The sequence below is a fragment of the Acomys minous genome (assembly GCF_964271855.1).
Source record: "Acomys minous genome assembly, chromosome: 11".
NCBI classification, from domain to species: Eukaryota; Metazoa; Chordata; class Mammalia; order Rodentia; family Muridae; genus Acomys; species Acomys minous.
In genome coordinates, this window is record NC_140492.1 from 36,229,194 (window position 1) to 36,248,531 (window position 19,338).

Here is a 19,338-nt window from a genome sequence, read left to right on the forward strand (position 1 = left end):
AGAATGTCGAGATATCAAAACCTTCATAAATTAACAGCAGAAATGTAACGGACAATTTTGAGAAAATTTGGCAATTTATAAAAGAGTTATCTATGCAGGCAGAAAGAAGGCACAGGAACAGAAAGCATACGTGGTCATTTGTACTCACTGTTCACTCAGCCTCAACTGAAAAACATTTGGTTAGATCAACCAATAGCTACTGTGGTACACACTCACACCCAGGAACATTCCTTGGTAATACAAGAGAACAATTTTTTGCAACACAGATGAACCTCAAAGGCATTATGCTAAATAAAAGAAGCCATTTATGACACTTCTGAAAAAGGCAAACAAAATGACAAAATTAGGGGCACAAAGCAGATTGGAAGCATCCTGGAGCAGGAGATAGTGAGAAATGCACTTCAAGTGGGCACAGAAAGAACTTCTGATACTGTTTGAAATTTCTAGACCTGGATTTTGTGGTGTCTGTGTAGGTGGCATATGTACTCAAGCTCATTAAAGTATAATTTATTTTTAAAATGTATAATTTAAAAAGGCTAATTTTGTGATATGTAAAACATATCTAACAGTGTCTGTAAAAGAAACACGAAGACAGTTTTTATTGATTAGAATTATTAAATATGAATGAATGAAGTATTTTTATGCAAGGAAAAAACAGGCCACAGAATTAGATACTACTTAGAGATAAAATAAACCATTAGAAAGCCATCCTAACCTCCTCATCCAACAACTGAAAAATGGAAAGTCATGCAGATAGGTCGATCACCTAACCTGGCAAAGTCAGTCCAGACCCTGTGTTTTTGTTATGGAATGAATCGTCACCCTCCCTAAATTTTTATGTTGAAAACTGTAGTCCTACTCTGACAGTATTTGAAGATAGGTCTTTGGTTAAAAAAAAAAGGGGGGGTAATTTTTTCTTTTTATGAATAAAGTTGTTATGACAAAATTATTATCTTTAGAAGAGGACCATGCAGCTGAGTGTGGTGGTGCACGCCTGTAATCCCAGCACTCAGGAAGCAGAGGCAGGCAGATCTCTGTAAGTTTGAGGCCAGCCTGGTCTACAGAGTAAGTCCAGGACAGCCAAGGATACACATAGAAACTCTGTCTCAAATGACAGGAAAAGAAAGGAAGGGAAGGGGAAGGAAAGGAAAGGAAAGGAAAGGAGGAATGCAGCAGAACAGGAAAAAACCACAGATAAACCAGGAGGCCCTGCCACACACTAAATCTCTTCACTGGACCTTAGAACTTGGAGCTTCTAGAAAGTTGAGAAATGACTCTGATGTTTACACTCTCAGCACACTTGTTATACTATATAAAGTAAGACAGCACACACTCTCTCTTATGTCTCATCTTTTTCCTTCCACATACTACTACTCCCGCACTGGGAAGGAAGCTGACCATACTTTGAAGCGGGACTGTAGTGCCCAGTGCTCTGTTCCTCCCAGAGGATCACCAATACCATCAACAACCTCCGCCCTGACGAAATGAGTAAATATTCTGGCTCATCTTGGGGATACAGTGTGTAAGGTGTTACAATGCTACCTTTGCTCGCTCTGACTGCATTATTTCTAAAGCTACATGCATGGAGAACTGCACCCAGGAAGTCACAGTTGGCTTAAAAGGACCCGTTGGTTGTCATATAGAACTTTTAGAAAAAGACATAAAAGACAAAGAGTGGTTACATCCGCGTGCTATCGGTTTGAAACAGTAAGTGAACCGCACACCAGCCTCCCATGGGCCTACCCACTGCATTGTGTCTTCAGTACCATTTACAATCATGGCGGTGCTGTTACTTTTCCAGTGCCTGGTCTTTTTCTGATAATTTATTCCAGAGGCCTGATTCATGTGAGTTTGTATGCAACTGTGTAGACTTCAGAAATCTAACAGTTGTTACACTTCTTCAAATGTCCCCAGGCTTATTATACACCAAGTAGACTAGGAACAGTAGCAACCCCTGAAGATGTTAAAATGCTGTCTGAAGAGGAATGTTCTACGTGATTCAGACACTAGAGTTGCAGTTAATGTGGTTATGCATTCCAGCAGCTGAGTTCCTGAGCTTGAACTGGTGGCACATATCTTGTAATCTAGAAATTAAGAAACTGAGATAGGAGGATTGCTATTAATCTACAAAGTGACTTTCAGGACAGAAGCACCAGCACCAGCACCAGCAGCAGAACAGCAGCAGCACCAGGACAGCAACAACAGCAGCAATAGCAGCAGCAACAACAGCAGTAACAGCAGCAGCAGCAGGAACAGCAACAACAGGAGCAATAGCAGCAGCAACAACAGCAGTAACAGCAGCAGCAGCAGGAACAACAACAAGCAATGGTTAAATCGTGCTCTCAACTACATGAAAGCTCAGTGTCCTGAGGTGCACCTTGGAACAATCTCCTGCCTTAGGTGCTGCTACTTATGGAGGAAGGACAAGCTGGACAGGAAGCACTGCAACTGTGTGCATACACTTGGGAGGAAAGCAGTGTCCGCTCAAAGTACACTTCTCTTGCTTTAATTCTTCAGAACCTGGAGCAGGAGCACCTTGGACTCTAAAGTGAAGTTTAGAATTCTCAATGGAAATGTTCTGATATTTACCAGTGAGCCCTTGTTATCCGGGACCCACTGGCAAGTGGTGGGATTCCATGATGACGTGCAATGACGTGCAATGCGCACAGTGTTACCACTCCAAGGGCTTAGTGCAGTGAGGTCAGAGCACGTGCACAGTGGGCCCCTCAGGCTGACTGCGCTGTGCCTAGAGGTCAGCGTGAGGGCATCTGTACACATCAGCTGTGTGGTGGCTTAGTGTGCTCCTTTTGATTGACTAACAGGTCCTAAAAGGATCCCTCTCATACTGCGCCTAAAAAGCTGATTTTTAAAGGAAGACATTTAATCTTAGTTTTGGCAGCTTCCACAAAGGCTCACCTTCAGAGGACAACATCCAAAGTATAGATTAAGAAATAGACCATGAGGTACACAGCATTTAAAATGAGACGCACCAGGTACTGACTATATTCCAAAGGATGCAATAAGATCACTAAGGCTGAATTTGCCTTTCCTATAAAAAGATGGTGATGACTATTTGAAATATATCATTTTTTTTTTAATCAGGAAGTGACTGTGCATTTTGATTTGAAGCAAGTTAGTTCACTATACTTTCTTATAGATAGATCTGGCATCTACATATTTAACATGAGTAAAAGCTACAGGGGAAAATGTATCCTTACCTATCTCACACATCACACAAAGAAACCAACTCTAGAAAAACAAGGGAAATATCTGTAGATTTTATTACCAAGAAAGGGAAAAACATACTAAACACAATACAAAAGTGCTAGTTATAAGAGGAAAAAGATAATCAAAATGCACTACATTAAAAATGAAATTGAATTTAATGACTGTTTAGCAGAACATACCAACTAAGGGAGTGAAGTGAGAGCCCACAGACAGAGGGGAGATATTTGCAACGCACATGTGCAAAAGCCACTCATAACTGGACTGACTATATTTACACACCTCCTACAAATGAATAAGAACACAAACAGAACCAGGAGAGCCAGGCACTGGGACACACCCTGGCTACTTGAGCAGCCAAAGCAGGAGAATCATTTGAGCCGGTGAATTCAAGGCCAGACTCAGCAACACAGTGAGATGTTGGGAAAAAAAAAAACTGAACAAAAAGAGGTGAGGACTCAATCAATAGAAAACATACAGGAAAACTAACACTTTTCACAGAAGAAATCCTTCAACTGGTTAACAGGCATGAACAGTGCACACCAAGAGCCACCAGGAGACAGAGCAAATTATAGTGCAGACCTACAGAATCATATGGTTGTAAAAGAAAACCAATTCTTACAAGTCCTTCTCTGATTTGTACACACACACACACACACACACACACACACACACACACACACAAAAAATTTTTGTTTAAAAAAAAAAAGTATTTTCTGAAGGCCAGTTTGGTGGCACATGCCTATAATCCCCGCACTCAGGAGGCTTAGACAAGAAAAATTATTCCAAGCTTGAGGCTAGACTGGGCTACATTATAAGTCCTTGCCTTAAAAAAAAAAAAGAAGGAAAAAAAAAAAAGAAATCAAACAAGAAAGAACTATGTTCTAGAAAACCAATAACTTAGCTAAAAGTGAACTTCCCGTTCTGATTAAGTCTCTTGATGAGGTCATCTGAAGAGGTGTTGTTTGAAGGTACTCGCTCTTCTGAAGCTCACGACTTCTGTAAGGGCAGTGAGCAGAGCCCATGCCAAGCCCTCTAGTCTAGAAAGAAGAGGGTCATCACATGTAAAGCCAGACCTGTTGCCAAGAAACAGGGAAGCGGGCATAATGTGCCAAGAAAGCTCTCTCAAAGCTTTTCTAGAAAAACAAACTTTTATGGGAAATATCAAAACTTTGAATAATTCGTAAGAAGACTCACAGATGAACCAAACCAGACACAAATAGATGGCAAAACCACACCGAAGGTCTGAAAGAGAGAAAAGAAAGTGTTTGTGGTTTTGTTTTTATTTTGCTTTGCTTTTTAACAGTGTGGAAGCAGCAGCTTTCCCTCAGGTGAAGACTCCACACAAGTAACAGTATCCTGCAGGTATGGACAGCCTGCAGCCCACACTGCAGGCATGGACAACTTGCAGCCCACATTGCAGGTAGGGACAGCCTGCAGCCCACACTGCAGGCAGGCATGGACAGCCTGCAGCCCACACTGCAGGGTCTTACTTAAGAGTATGATGAGATTTTTGCTTTTGTACAGCTCTCCAGTATGAGCTTTGTTAAGGACAATGTCATTTGACAGTGTCAGAAAGCCAAACACTCCTGACAAAGGAGAGCTTTAGTAATTCTGAACTTCCTGGCTTGAGCACTGAACAAAAGGCCAGTGAGAGCTAGATACTGCATTACCAGAGAAGTGCGTGACAATACACACAGACAAGGACGGAATGAACCACTTAAGAACTATTGGAGAAAGACTGAAATATCAGCACGGGCTCAGCATTTTTAATAAAACAGCTACAGAAATATAAAAACACACGATGTATATATACAAGTATCTATGCATGCATGTAATGCAGATATATGCGTAGCTGCACATCAATTTATGAAGCCTGTGTTTAGAGGACATGGCAGCCCACCATTCTTGAACTAAAAGAGATTCTGATTTCTAATTTTAATCTACAGTAAAAGAAAAGAGACTTCTAGAAGAAATAACGTATTGCAAAATCCAGGCAAGATAAATTTAGGACATTCTGTGCTTTGCATTAAGGATTTAAAAAAACCAAAAAGTGTAAGTCAAGGCTTAATTTTTTTTCTTGTTCTAATTCAGTTTGTCGAAGCAGGGGCAGACTTCAGATATGAAAAGCCATTTTAAGCTATATCATTAAACACACCACTTGTCCATCAATGATTCTATTCATAGTACTACTATAGCAAGTTATTTCAAAAGCTTCTTTACAGTTTAGTAACTCAGATGTTGGTCATTAAAATTAATGTTGTCAATAGTACATAAAAGAGAACAAGAAGTAACTCCCCAGCTGCAACATAAACCAACACCCTGAGAGTCAAATACATCCTATTGAGTTTATGATTTAAAACACCATTCCTCTATAATCTATTCTATAGTTTCCTCTGATTATTCCAGGGAAAATAAAATTAACACTCATAAAACCCCAAACCTAATTTTCAATACCAAAATGGGTGCTAGTTACAGGGAAATGGAGAGCATTTGGCCTGCCTCTGCTCTGAAGGGGCAGGGAGACAAGACTAGGCAAGATAAAGAACTCTAATCTCCTCTACTGCATCTTGAACCCCCTATGTACTTCTTTCCTCTATAATCCTCTGCAGAGTACACAGACCAGAATGTTAAATGCTTATTTTGACAGGATCACCACTCTCCTGTGATACGTCAGGAACAGGCTGTGTGGCAATGGAGAAGTAGTGCGTGCCAGTGCTGTGAGGCAAGCGGGTCTTGGGCTGGGGTTCAGCAGGAGCCATCATTACTCGGCCCTTTGACCTTCCTGCAGCTCTGTACCTTGGAAAAAGGGTGGAGGGCCAACTATGAGTCCGTTCCTGCCTTTAAAAGTAAAGAAGATGACTGAAACCTGGGCAAGCTCATGGCAGGGGGAAGGACTCAGAAGGAGGTCCTGGAGGCTGGCTGGACAGAGCAACGTCAAACCATGCCCCAACCCCTCCCACGCCACTGCTGTTCTTCCTTGTCGCAAGCCACGATTCATTTCCCAAATACAGAATTCGCTCATCTTATTAAAGACATTATCATGAAAACTTCTGAAAATACACCCAAATATTAGGATGTTATCTCCTTCATGACCCCTTTGTTTGGTTTCTCCTTCCATCACCTTTTCTTACGGAAATACTTCTATACCATTTTCACATCTGAAGCAATCGTTCTTTATTATCACTGAATGACCAAATGCCTCCTAAAATTTCTCTAATAAGCTTTAAAGCATCTTTAAACCACCACACATGTAGGACCTGGGACTTGGGTAGTTCAAGCTGGATCTGACCTGAAAGCCTTTTTCCTGTGATATAGTGTTCATAGTTCCAGAAAATACTATGAAGGTGTAAAGAGAGGGATGCAATGCAATGAGGTCCTACCCGGCTGCAATACCTACGAACCACGCAGTCACCAGCAAGGCAAGACATGCATAGAGCTGCAGTAAGTGGCACTCACATGCCAGTGACCACCAATGGCTGTCTAATTGAACTTACAGCCCACTCAGCATGAGGGAAATCATATCTGGTAGTGCAGACCTAGCCAGCTTCCCAGAGCTAGTGAGGTCACGGATCTTGGAAAAGAATGTGCTACTGCCACTTTGCTAGACCAGCATGATCCCTTACTACATTTTAAATCTTAATCTTCCACCCACACCTAAGTGTAGTTACCACCCCTTACCAAAGAAGCCCCTCTTTACAGAAAATGGGTATTATGACAGAAAACCATAACTGGCCACAATGTAGACATCAACAGATTGTGGGGAGTCCAGCTCCAAAGGATGTCTCAGCTCCCGCTCCATGGGTCAGATTACATTGTAGGAGCGGGGGCAGAGAGAGAGATTCTAAGAGCCAGAATACCAGGACAAATGCAGTGAAACAGTCTCTCTTAGAAATGGCTGAATAAATACGACTGGAACAATGGCAGCATCCGTGGGTACTTTAATGTGGAAAGGGAGAAACTCTGCAGGGGAACCACCCCAGACGAGAACATTACAGCTGCTGGGAGAAGGGAGGCTGACCTCTCCCAGGAAGCCCCATTATTGGCTGTCCAAAGCAGAGTGGTCAGCCTGGTCCCATAGACACACAAACAAAGCGACCCAGACCCAGCAGGTTGTATTTATATGTATTTGTGTGTGTGTGTGTGTGTGTGAGAGAGAGAGAGAGAGAGAGAGCGCACGCGCCAACACACGTAAAGAAAAGAGGCTATCAACTTGAAAGTGAGGGTCATGGGAGGAGCCGGAGGAGGATGGGGGGGGGAAGTGATGAAATTCTATTTCAATTAAGAACTGTTAAAAAACAAATTAAAAAATTTAAAAAGTAAACAAAATCTAATTTAAAAACGTCTTTTTGAAATTAGTTGTCCCCAATTAGAATAACCAGGCCCCAAACATTACTTTCACCTCCTTCCCCTTCCCCTTCCTCCTAAAGGCCACTGGATGTGGATAACGGGTGGCCATTTGTTTCAGTAGAGCCTCTCCTATTTTTAACTTAGTCCTTAGTAATTTACTTTTCCATCTTTTACTTCCTATAAAGTGCTAGGCTGGTGTTCCCCTTTGACTGCTGTTTCAGTTATGCTCAGAGTACCACTGCCTGCTCCTCTGAGTCCTCAGAAGGCACTGTTCACACACCTTCCCCTGGCACTACAGCGATACTGTGTCCACATTCTCAGGAGGTCTAAGTTCTGGCAATCTTACCCAACATCATATGGTGACAGTATGTAGGAGCTACTCAAGCTTCCAGCTTAGTCAAGAAGTTTCTGAGTAACAAAAGAGGTAACCAATCAGCAGCCAGGAAGTGGGTTAGGATGAAAGACTTGGCTAGAGCTGGGTAGTCAAAGAGCAAGACACCAGGGTCCTATCATAATTCTGAAAACTGTTACATACTGATCCCAAATAAACTCAGAGAATTCAAGAATGCCCTTCGCTTTGTATCAGTTCTCTAAAACTGTTTACAAAGTTTTTGGCTTTTTATAAGAGAATGGTACTGATCTCTAAGCCAAAGCTTCTAAACCTTGGCAGCAAAGTAGATTTTCCTGGAAAGCTTTTATAACTCTGAGGCTTCTGTCTCATACAATCAATTTCAATACATTGGTTTTGGGTGGAAAGCAGGTTTACAACCTGTTTTAAGTCCCCATGACTGTTTCACAGCTCTACCTGACAACCACTGCTCTCAACACTAGAAATACAGTGACCACTGTGTGCTCTGCATCTATAGTGCATCACAGGCCGCTCCAGGCACTTTACATACACATGTGCAGAACTGAGAAAACAGAGGTCAGATGCTCCCAACAGGTCACAGCAGGCAGACTTAGGCTTTAATCCAGAGCAGTGTGGATTCCAAACCCATGGTCTGCAGGGTACACTGCCTCCTGAGCATGCGTGAATGATATCTGTATCCTCTGATTATAAATAAAACGACCAACGGAAAACATAAAACACCAGCAAATATATTTCTACCTTCTTAGAAGCAGCACAGTAGCTTCCTGAAAGTAACCAAGTGCGTCTTGCATGAGGGTAACCATGTGCATCTTATAAGAAGGTAACTATGTGCATCTGACACTAAGGTAACTGTGTGCATCTTGCAAGAAGGTAACCATACACATCTTGCACTAAGGTTACCATGTGCATCTAGCATGAAGGTAAACCATGTGCATCTTGCACAAAGGTAACCACGTGCCTCTTGCAAGAAGGTAACCATGTGCATCTTGCAGGAAGGACAGAAAGGTAGCTTGGACATCTTGCACAAAGGTAACCATCTGAGTCTTGTAAGAGGGGCAGGAAAGTAGCCTCTGCATTGTCACAAAGATAGCATGTGCTAAAATAAGCAGGCAAGAATCCCCCTTCCCAAAAGAAAATTCAATTTGAGATTTCTACATTTTTATAAAAATTTTCATGTCGTTTTATTTACCAGTTATTCCACACTAAGTATTAAACACTGCTTCAGTTTTAAAACTTAAGGAACTATATATAACATACATACTTACATACATACATACAAACGTACATACATACATACATTAATGTCCTACCTATTTCCGTTCTGCTGACTCCAATTCCATTATAGATTTTCAGGTAATTAAGGTGACAAGAATCAGAATCTTCAATGTCAAAGTCGCCAAATTTGATGCGAATTCTTTCTCCTGTCTTTACTCGGATCTCCCACTCACATACTGTGCTGTTAGGATAGGTATGCGGGTAGTTGATGGATGCAAGAGTTCCACTCTCAGGGCCTAATACAGTGTGTCCACAGCCATCACCTTAAAAACAAAACAAATAAATCATTCTCCCACCTTAAGCTTATACATAATCAGGATTTTTACACAGACCTATAGCGATGTATGACAACGCAGCCAGTATTTCCTTTACAAAGAACACAGAGGGTTCTTAGCCCATCCATTCACAAGAAGGGCGAAGGAGCCAAGAGAAGTCAAGTTAGGTCAAAATCAACAACAATTACCAACATTAAAAGTAGTATAATTTATAAGTTCAAAGCACTTTCCATTTGAACATACAATTATTCAGTAGTTAAATATATATTGAAATAAATCCTACCATTAAGAGAATGTCAGCATGTGTTTACAGTAACCATTCAAAGCAAATGCAAATGTAAAGATGTGGTTAGCTTCTCCAACTACAAACACCACAAGCTGCTGAAGTCTCTGAGCGGAAGCAGGGTTTCTAGAAAACCTTACTGCATACTAAGCTGTCCCAGACCACTGGCCGTCGCAGGCAAGAAACCAAAGTAAGAGCTGGCGACACTTCAACCTATATCCCATTGAGCTGGACAATTTGTCTTCTCCTCCCAAATCTTATTTCTCTCTCAGAATAAAAAGGGAAAAAGGTTAACGGCTTACTGGAGACTAGGAAAGAAATGACTTTAATATCTTAGCAATGGAATTTCTTTGTTTAAGAAATTTCTTTAGCAACTGAGAGCATTAAAGTTTTAGTAACAGAGCTGGGCAGTGGTGGCGCACGCCTTCAATCCCAGCACTCAGGAGGCAGAGGCAGGCAGAACACTGTGAGTTCGAGGCCAACCTGGTCTACAAAGTGAGTCCAGGACAGCCAAGGCTACTCAGAGAAACCCTGTCTCGAAAAACCAAAAAAAAAAAAAAAAAAAAAAAAAAGAAAGAAAGAAAGTTTTAGTAACAGTATGTTGTTTGCATCTTACCTTTCTCACAGCTCATTTTTATCTGAGTGTCCAGGTCATTAACTCAATGAGCACTGTACACTTAGAAGAGTCAGCTGATGTTCTAAGGTATGATCAGGGTTGAGTAACAGCGGGATGCCGCAGCCTCTTTTTGCCAGGACAACAATAGCTCCCTTGAAGGAGTTATCTGTTATCTTTTGGCATCGTAGAGAACTAATAGAGAAACATTAAAATAGACACTTCTGGGTTTTAACTTAATTATTATAGTCATGGATAGTATTAACAGAATTTCCTTCATGTTGCTTTATTATCTAATGATGTATTATTGATATCATTCACTAGATCAGATTAAAGATTATAACAGCCTAGTACTAGAGAAGGAAGTAGGAGGCGCCAAGAAAGCTTAACTGGATGCAACAGAAATTTTAACTTCCCAAGGAGCAATTTAATTTCTACAAAGCAACAGCTACCTGCCTGAACCCTTTAATGACACCTGAAATAATGAGTGCATTGTGCTGGCAGTTTTATTTTCCAATCCACACCAGCACTGCACATTGGTTTATGCTTGAGTTCGATGACAATATAAATTCTGCTTCCTAAACAAACATTTCTCATAGAAGTTTAGCTTTGAATCAACACTAAACTATATTTTCTTTTTATTTTTTTTTTTTTTCGGTTTTTCAAGACAGGGCTTCTCTATGTTATCTTGACTGTCCTATACTCACTTTGTAGACCAGGCTGGCCTCGAACTCACAGCAATCTGCCTGCCTCTGCCTCCCGGGTGCTGGGATATTAAACTACATTTTCGACCCTTGCTTTCATTCATGCATGAGAGCTGGGCATAGTGAATTAATGACATAAAAAAATTAGAAGAGAATAAAGTATATGTGGATGTGAAATACACCCACTTATTTTTACAATAAAACAGGCTTTTACACATTCAAAAAACAAAAACAAAAACCTACAATTTCTTCCCAAAGCTACCATCAAAACACCTTGACTCTCCTGGATATCATCTAAGTAAAATCGTAAGACTATAAAAACCTTCACTGTAAAAATAAACAACTGAAATATAAGTAACTTTTGAATTATCATTAACATTTTCCTTTAGACAGGAAAAAACAATGACCCTAAAACAATTTCTAACATTTGAAATTATCCTGTGATGCCTGGAAGTGTTTCAATATTAAAAAAATTCCTCAGCAATTAAATACTTCAAAATATGTTATTTTTGATATGCAGAAGTGAAAGCAGCGACTAGGAAGTGTCAAGGAATTCCAAAAGTCAAGAATCACCTGCCAACAACCTGCACAGGACTGTAATGCGGCACGTCAGGTCAAGTGCTCCCAGCAGACTATCACTCACCCTGAGATTGTTATTTTAAAACCAGTGTTAGGGAAGCACAAGCAGAGTGCTCAGAGTCATTTTCTAGATGTCTTTATGAGCCTGCTTAATTTTTAATAAAATGCAAATTGTTTCTTGTCCTTTCCACCATTAAGAATCATTTAAAGGTAACAGAATAAATAATAATTGATGAAAAGAAGACTTTCCCATGCACAGGGATGCTGAGAGCAATTAAAATGGAGCTGCCTTTTTCAGAATCCTGGGGGTGGGGAGGGAGGGCATAGCCAACGAGTCTACAGTAGTGTGCCAAGAATGCTCTAAACTATGTGCTGGAGTTCAGCACCCCCTCCTCCCTAAGCAGATGATGTGCACCAGAAACCTAAGTTAAAAGGATGTCTCCAGTCTGCTGCAGTGAACATTCTGGAATGTTTTACATTTCAAGGAGTGATAAATTTAACCCAACTAGATAGAATCTGCCATCACCTGTGTGTTTAGAACAGCCCAGCTCCAAGGGCAGCTAGGCAGAAGTGCCCGTACTTCCGAGGCCTGCAGTTGCATGCTTCATGTTGTTTTAAATGAAGAAATACAGTTGCATTGTGACTCTTGGCACTGTGGCATGCAGATTCCTGATCTGCTATGGTAGCTTTCACAGTGTTTCTCAACCTGTGGGTCAAGAACCCCTGGGGTCAAACAACCTTTTTGTGGGGGGTCACTTAAGACCGCCAGACATATCAGATATTTAGATTACCATTCATAACAGTATTAACACTACAGTTAGGAAGTAGCAACAAGAATAATTTTATGGTTGGGGATCCAACACAAGGAGCCAGATATTAAAAGATGGCAGCATTAGGAAAGTTGAGAACCACTGTATTAGAGGGTCCACACCTGCAATGTGGAAAACACGCCTCATGTTGAAAGGTCCCCATGTTAAATTCAAGTGAAAGAGAAATCATGTCCTTGTTTTCACTTCAGAAGTAGCAAGGACAATACATGCAGTAAATGTCGAACCCTTACTCAGATCTAGCCAATGGACAGAACATTCTCCACTGTTGAGTGGAGAGGGGGGACTCACTCTGACATGAACTCTGGTGCCCCATATTTGACCACTTCCCCTTGGTAGGGAGGCCTGATAGCACTCAGAGAAAGGATAAGTAGGCTACCAAGATGAGACCTGATAGGCTATGACCATATAGTGGGGGAAGAGGTCCCCCTCAATAGGGTGAAAGAGGGAAGGAGGAATGGGAGGATACAAGGGATGGGATAACAATTGAGATGTAATCTGAATAAATTAATTAAATAAAAAAATTATTTAAAAAATAAAAATAAAATAAAAAAAGAAGCAGCAGCAATCAGCTTCCTGGTTATTTTTATGATTCTTAAAACTAAAGTCAATCTATGAAAAACCCGATTCATAAAAATATTTAAAAGTTAAAACCAAAACCTAGGAAATTATCAAGAGGCCATCTAACTTGCTGACAGCAGCAGTTCCCCAGGCCTCTCCCTCCCGCACAGCACAGCAGTTTTTCAGTCATCGCTAATGAAGGGAGGGGGCCATTATGGGCAACTGGAGCACAGGCCAGGAATGCTGCTCAAGCACTTCCGGATGAACAGGACAGAGCATGAGCGGCCTCCCAAAATGTGGGTGACGCTGAGGGTCAGGAGCACAACTTAGGGCCTCCGCATGAAACTCTCGCCTTAGTTCTTGGCTGGGTCCATCTGGCCAAAGGGCAACGTTGCTCAACTCACTCAGGGTGCAGCTAAGGGTGGAGAGTCGTATCTCCCACTTCTCAGCGTTTGAAACAAGTGCATCCTTCATTTTTAAGTTATAGGGGGAAAAGTCTCTTGACTAATCTTCAAACCTCAAATGATGTTCACTGGAGGCTCTGAATGCTACAACAGATCAGAGCAAGCGTCCACAGATTCTCACACTAGCATTGTATACTGGAAAAAACCCAATGCTCAGTGCCCAGGACACACTATCTACTATCATCCATGACAGAATCCACAAAGTTCAACTACCACAGAAAAGCAAACCCCAAACAACACTTCCAGACCCTTTCATCACTGCAGTCCACACCCTCTGCACAACATTGCGAACTTTGCAAACGTCACCACCATCACTGCCAAATTCCTTCTCCTTGCCTAGATGGTCTCCACTAGACTACGACTGGCTGAAAAGAGTAGACGGACACCCATTGCTGTGACCTTTTCATTTTGAATGTACTCCGCTTGGGGGAAGAACAGCGGGGTTTGGTCAGACTGCTCCGTCGCTGCAGACGTACTTACACGCACGCAGGGACAACTGAGAGAACAAGCGCTCACTTCCTCTGAAGAGCGCAAGGTCAGATGTGTTAAGCCAGGTTACATACAAATTCTGATCTTGCTCCAGGAAAACAACTTAACAATTTTCTTTAACAAGCTTCCCAAAGGAAAACATTGAATATATTCAAATGACCATAAAACAATGCTACTAGGAATACAAACTTATTTCAGGCTGTTGTAAGCAAACTCCACACCAAACGTGGTTCTCAGACAAGTGCTTCCCCTGACGGCGGTCAGGTTAAGCCTCCAGCCACCCTCCTATATTAGTGATGCGGTTATCAATCAACAACACAATTACTGAAATTTAGTAACAGGAGCCCTAGGACTTCTGAAACTGTACCCCTTAGCAACAGAAAACATGAATGCAAGAAACCTGTAGAAAAATGCCACAAATTTCATTACAGCTTATGTTTTTGTACAGCTTTCAAGGATTTTGGTTTTATCAATGAAATGGTGAGTTTGACTACACTTCCTCTAAGTGCTACTTCTGTCATACCTCAGCATGCATCTATGCCATAGAAAGAAAAAAAAAAACCACAGCATTTAGTGAATAGGAGAAAGTTCATAAAGAAAAGTTACAACTGTTAATGATACATCTAGTTTTATTTGGCTACAGTGAAGTTTTTACTGTTTTACTCACATTAAATTTTCAGACGAGAAGTACTAGACCAGCCATAAAAATTACCAGGTCCCCTAAGCTATATAACTTAATTATAGCTTAATTTCAGTTAATGTTCTTTGTCCCTGGTAACATCCGTGTTCTGAAGTGAATTCTGTCTGACATTAATATTGGCGGTGTAGTTTTCTTTTAATTGTTGTTCACATGTTATAACTTCCACATAACACAGTTACAGTTTTTGTTTTTGTTTTTTTGGTTTTTCGAGACAGGGTTTCTCTATGTTATCTTGGCTGTCCTGGACTCGCTTGCTTTGTAGACCAGGCTGGCTTCAAACTCACAGCGATAGTTACAGTTTAAATAAGTTTCTAGAATAGCTTTAGTGTGCAGGCTCTTCACATGGGGGTGGTTAGAACTGACCAACCTCAACAGACCCATCGTCTCCCAGAGCTCGGTTTACAGCCTTTCTTGGTCCTAAACAGTCTGGGTTTAGGCAAATACAAGAAAGGATGCTAATGGCCAAACCACGTTTTTTCCCCTACCCCGATCCCAACTTCTGTTTGCCACCTTCACACACTCTCTCTGGTAATCACGGTTCCTTATTATCCATGGTGTTGCCTTTTCCAGAATGCTAACAAGTGGAAGCACTCCCGGTGCAGACCTTTCAGACTGGCTTCTTTCACTTAAGCAATTAAGTTTGTGCCTTTTTAAAAACTGCCCAATGGCTCCATTCTCTTTTTTATGTTCTTAATACTAAATATAAGGCAGATATGTATGCAGAGTCAAGGGAAAACTATGGAAAAATAAACAATCCCATCACTCTCTCTCGTGCTGAACTCATCCCTCCATGTGATCTTTATTGTTTACCTTTTATTTGTATTGTTACTTAGTTGTGGGAACTTCATGAGCACTGTATTTACATCCTCTTCTCCCTCCTTTTACAACTCCTCCTATGTCCCCCAGTCTCTCAAAGTCACAATCTCTTCTTTAGTCATCAGTTGCACAGTGTGTGTATGACACGTGTATGTACAAACAGAGCCTCCTGAGTGCATTTAGTACTGTTCATTTGTGTATGTGTTAGTGAAGCCACACCCACGGACTCTCCAAATTATGGTCACCTACACTAGATTTGAACAATGACACCACCCGTGGACAAGGCACACCGATGGAGATGTTTCACAGGCCTCACTCTACTCTAGATGAAGAGCAGCTAGTAATTAAAGACAGCAAGAGTTAAGTCTTTTCCAGGCAAAAGCCTCATTGATTATCTGAATTAAAAAGAGGTGGGAACTATGCAAATCCTCACTGCCACACACAAAGACTTTACCCAGGACACCACAGTTAAACTATTCAGGATTCTGTAGCAAGCAGAGGTAACCCTGAGGTTATCTATGGGAGCTAAGCTATGGTTTTGCTGTCTATAAAATGGGGACAGTCAAGAGTCCACACTGCATGTGCTGAGAACTGGGTGTTGTATGAGCACAATTTACATTTATGCTTTCATTACACATTTGTGGTGACTTTTCTCACAATAATATAGTAACACTACTAAAAAAAATATCCAATTGGCTTTTCCCTTTTTTGTGTGTTGCCCCATTACACTTCGGCTACAGTCTAGTTAATTGTCAGGAAGAACAATGGCCCATTACTTCTGAAAATGTATAGCAATTTTCAGAGGCCCAAATGATCTCTGGTCTTATGAGGATGGTATTACATTCCTGAGAGAAGTGCTCCTGACTAATCATTCTACTCCAACTGAGCAGCTCATTCATGTGGAAACTTCCAGAACTCCCCGTTTTTATCCCAATCCTCAAAGCCTGCTATCTACTTACAAGGTCACCAGCTTCTGCTCAGCTTTTCCACAGCATTTCACATTCAATATACCCAAGGCTTCAGTGGACGGCTTTTGCATGCTACAGTGGGCCCTGCATACAGTTTATAGCAAGTACTTCCCGGACGGTGAGCTCTCCTGGGAACTTCTTGTCTGTCAGCAAGTCCCGTTACTGCATTTTAATATGGTTAAGTATGTACTTCTTTTGAGACAGGGTTTTTCTGTGTAGCCTTGGCTGTCCTGGACTTGCTTTGTAGACCAGGCTAGCCTTGAACTCACAGAGAGAGATCCATCTGCTTCTGCCTCCAGAGTGCTGGGATTAAAGGCGTATACAACCATGCCCTGCTTTAGTTATACACAGTTACGTCCACTTACCATTGCACCGTGGAGAGCAGGGCGCTCTCCTCACACACATAGCCACAGACAGAAATGAGGCACCCCCTGTACCCCAGAAGCAAACTCTAGATGAAGATGAGAACTCTGAAATCCTCTGCAGCTCTACACAAGCTCACCTAAATGTGATTTACACCACAAAGCTCCCAGGACAATTGTGTTGATTCAATAAGAACTTGCTGAAGTGTGTGCGGTGGCGCATGCTACCGTGCTGAGGCACAGAACTGTATAAAGCTTAAAACAGGCCTGGGGTAAATAGCTTGCATCAGGCCAGCCAGGGCTACATAGCGAGAACCTGTCACAACACAGGAACACAACCACCCTATAACAAAGCTCTCATGTTAAAAAGAGCACACTCTAAAAATTCGACACTTTTCCACCCTGGGTGGACTGCCTTGTCTATCCAGGACTTTATCCTCCCGGGGACTGTCCGGAAGTTCTGACCAGTTTTAAATGACCTCTTGCCCCCTGTTAGCTGACTGGTCTCTGGGTGGGTACTGACTCACCCTGTGCCTACTCACTTTTCCCTTCAATTTCTGTGTTTTGCTCAAGAAGGAAAATCCCAGAATTTCTCCAGTTTAACCCTTTGAATCTTGGGGACTTCCAGCAGTCGTGACCCACTCCACACAGAGAAGCCTGAGAGAGGAAACCAAAGCTGACACTCTGGTTTCTGAAGTGCAGCGGCATGCTCTTCCCTTAGCTTAGCGAGGTGCAGCTCTGCTCTGAAAATTAGCCCAGAATCCTCTAATAAGCTCTCTTCTACAGTCAGCAGCACATCTGGATTTCAGTTTCTCTGACCCCAAACATATCCTCTGCCCTCTCCATGCCTCACATCCAAACAGCGAGCTCCTAGCATACAACATGAACCAGGCAAACAAGAAAGGGCAAGATAAACCAGAATCCAAAGTGATCATAGAGACTGAAGTTCAAGGACAGATGAGACACATCAAAAGATGTAGGGTCGCAGCAGGAGGGAGGAGCAGCATTAAGGGCTGGGTGGTTTTGTGGCCACACCCAGGCTAATCACCTGATTTCACCTTGATGTCTGAGTCTTCTTCTTGCAGAATTTGACTGCTTTCACTGAGCCAGGGCAGAACTTCAATGAACAGTAAATGAGGTGGGGGATCAGAAGTAGGGAATGGAAAAGGGGGTCTCACACATTTGAAATTGGGAGATTTTTAACTGCTGAGCAGTGAAGAGCTTAATTCATTTTATATACTGATTCGCTTTGAATAACCTGAGAGACAGGCTGAAGTCTGTGCAGCTGGTAGATTTTTGACCCAGTTACTGAAATATAACTGGAATTCTTGATCTACTTTTTCCTTCAGGTACGAAGGGAAAAGGCTGTGGCAATTATCACAATCCAACTTTTAAGTAGAATCTGAAAGAGATGACACAGACGTTCGTTCAACTTTCTGCCAATGATGTGGGCTGTCACCATTCTTGCAAGCAGCTAACCCAAGAGGAGAAGGTTTTATTAAATTAGCCACAGCTATATTCAGAGTTCCAGTGTGAAAGAGAACTCCCAGAGGCAAGCTACTACAGCAAAGAGGACTGGTGCTCCTGGGATGCCTCGGGAAGACTGACAGACTGCCAGGCCCTGGACAAGGAAGCAGTAAAGTTCAAGAGAGAGCTCTATTCCCAGAGCAATAAGCTAAGTGCCCAAATTCTGGACTCATGGCTGTATGTGGGGATTAGCCAAAAGCCAAAAACATGAAGGACCGACACCAAATAATGTGCTGGGGCAACAGAGTCACAGCAAAAATGGGCTTAATAGAGACACTCTGCATAACAGACACCATAGTAAATATCAGCAGCAGGAAAGTAAATAACATTCAACCTAGCATGGGAAGTCTCACCTGGAAACGGGTGTGTGGTGATGCTTACAGAACACTTCCTAAGGACGATGTCTGCGGGTTTCAAGCATGATTAGAAGAAAAGTAAGGGCAGGGGTTCTGAGCACAGGACACTGCTATATAGAGATCAGTACAGATACTAAAACAAAATGGTATGAAATTGCTTATTAGTGGAATACAAAGTAGCCCAGTCTCATTCCCCAACTATGAAGTGTTGACTACTGCTGGTATGTGTTGGGACAGAGGCCAAGGGAAGAACCAGTGGCAAATAGTGTGTGTGTGTGTGTGTGTGTGTGTGTGTGTGTTTCATACAAGTGTTTGAGCAGCATCCTGTGATACATGAGCTGAAGTCACTATGAAGAGCAATATCCTACAACATGGGATGGATCACAGGTGGCCCACAGTAACAGTTAACAGATACCTGTCAAGTGACTAGGCAGAAACAAAGGGCACAGGACTCATGAAGAAGTGATGACAGGACCACAGGCTGAGGCTTGCTACTCATTGGAGGACAGTAGGCTTGCTACTCCCTTCTCTTGACGCTATGATCACCACTTCTCAAATATCCAATCCTGCAAAGCCCAGCAACCTAAAGCTATT

At 42.0% G+C, this 19,338-nt stretch overlaps 1 protein-coding gene across 2 annotated transcripts in view; it reads right to left on the reverse strand.

Moving 5' to 3' along the window:
* Positions 1-19,338, reverse strand: part of DCBLD2 (discoidin, CUB and LCCL domain containing 2) — a 60,895-nt gene that overhangs the window by 36,612 nt on the left and 4,945 nt on the right. For both annotated transcript variants that reach the window (XM_084801238.1, XM_084801237.1), the window contains exon 2: positions 9,256-9,483. In XM_084801238.1, coding sequence (XP_084657364.1) covers positions 9,256-9,483 — 228 coding nt within the window. The remainder of the gene's footprint in view (positions 1-9,255; positions 9,484-19,338) is intronic.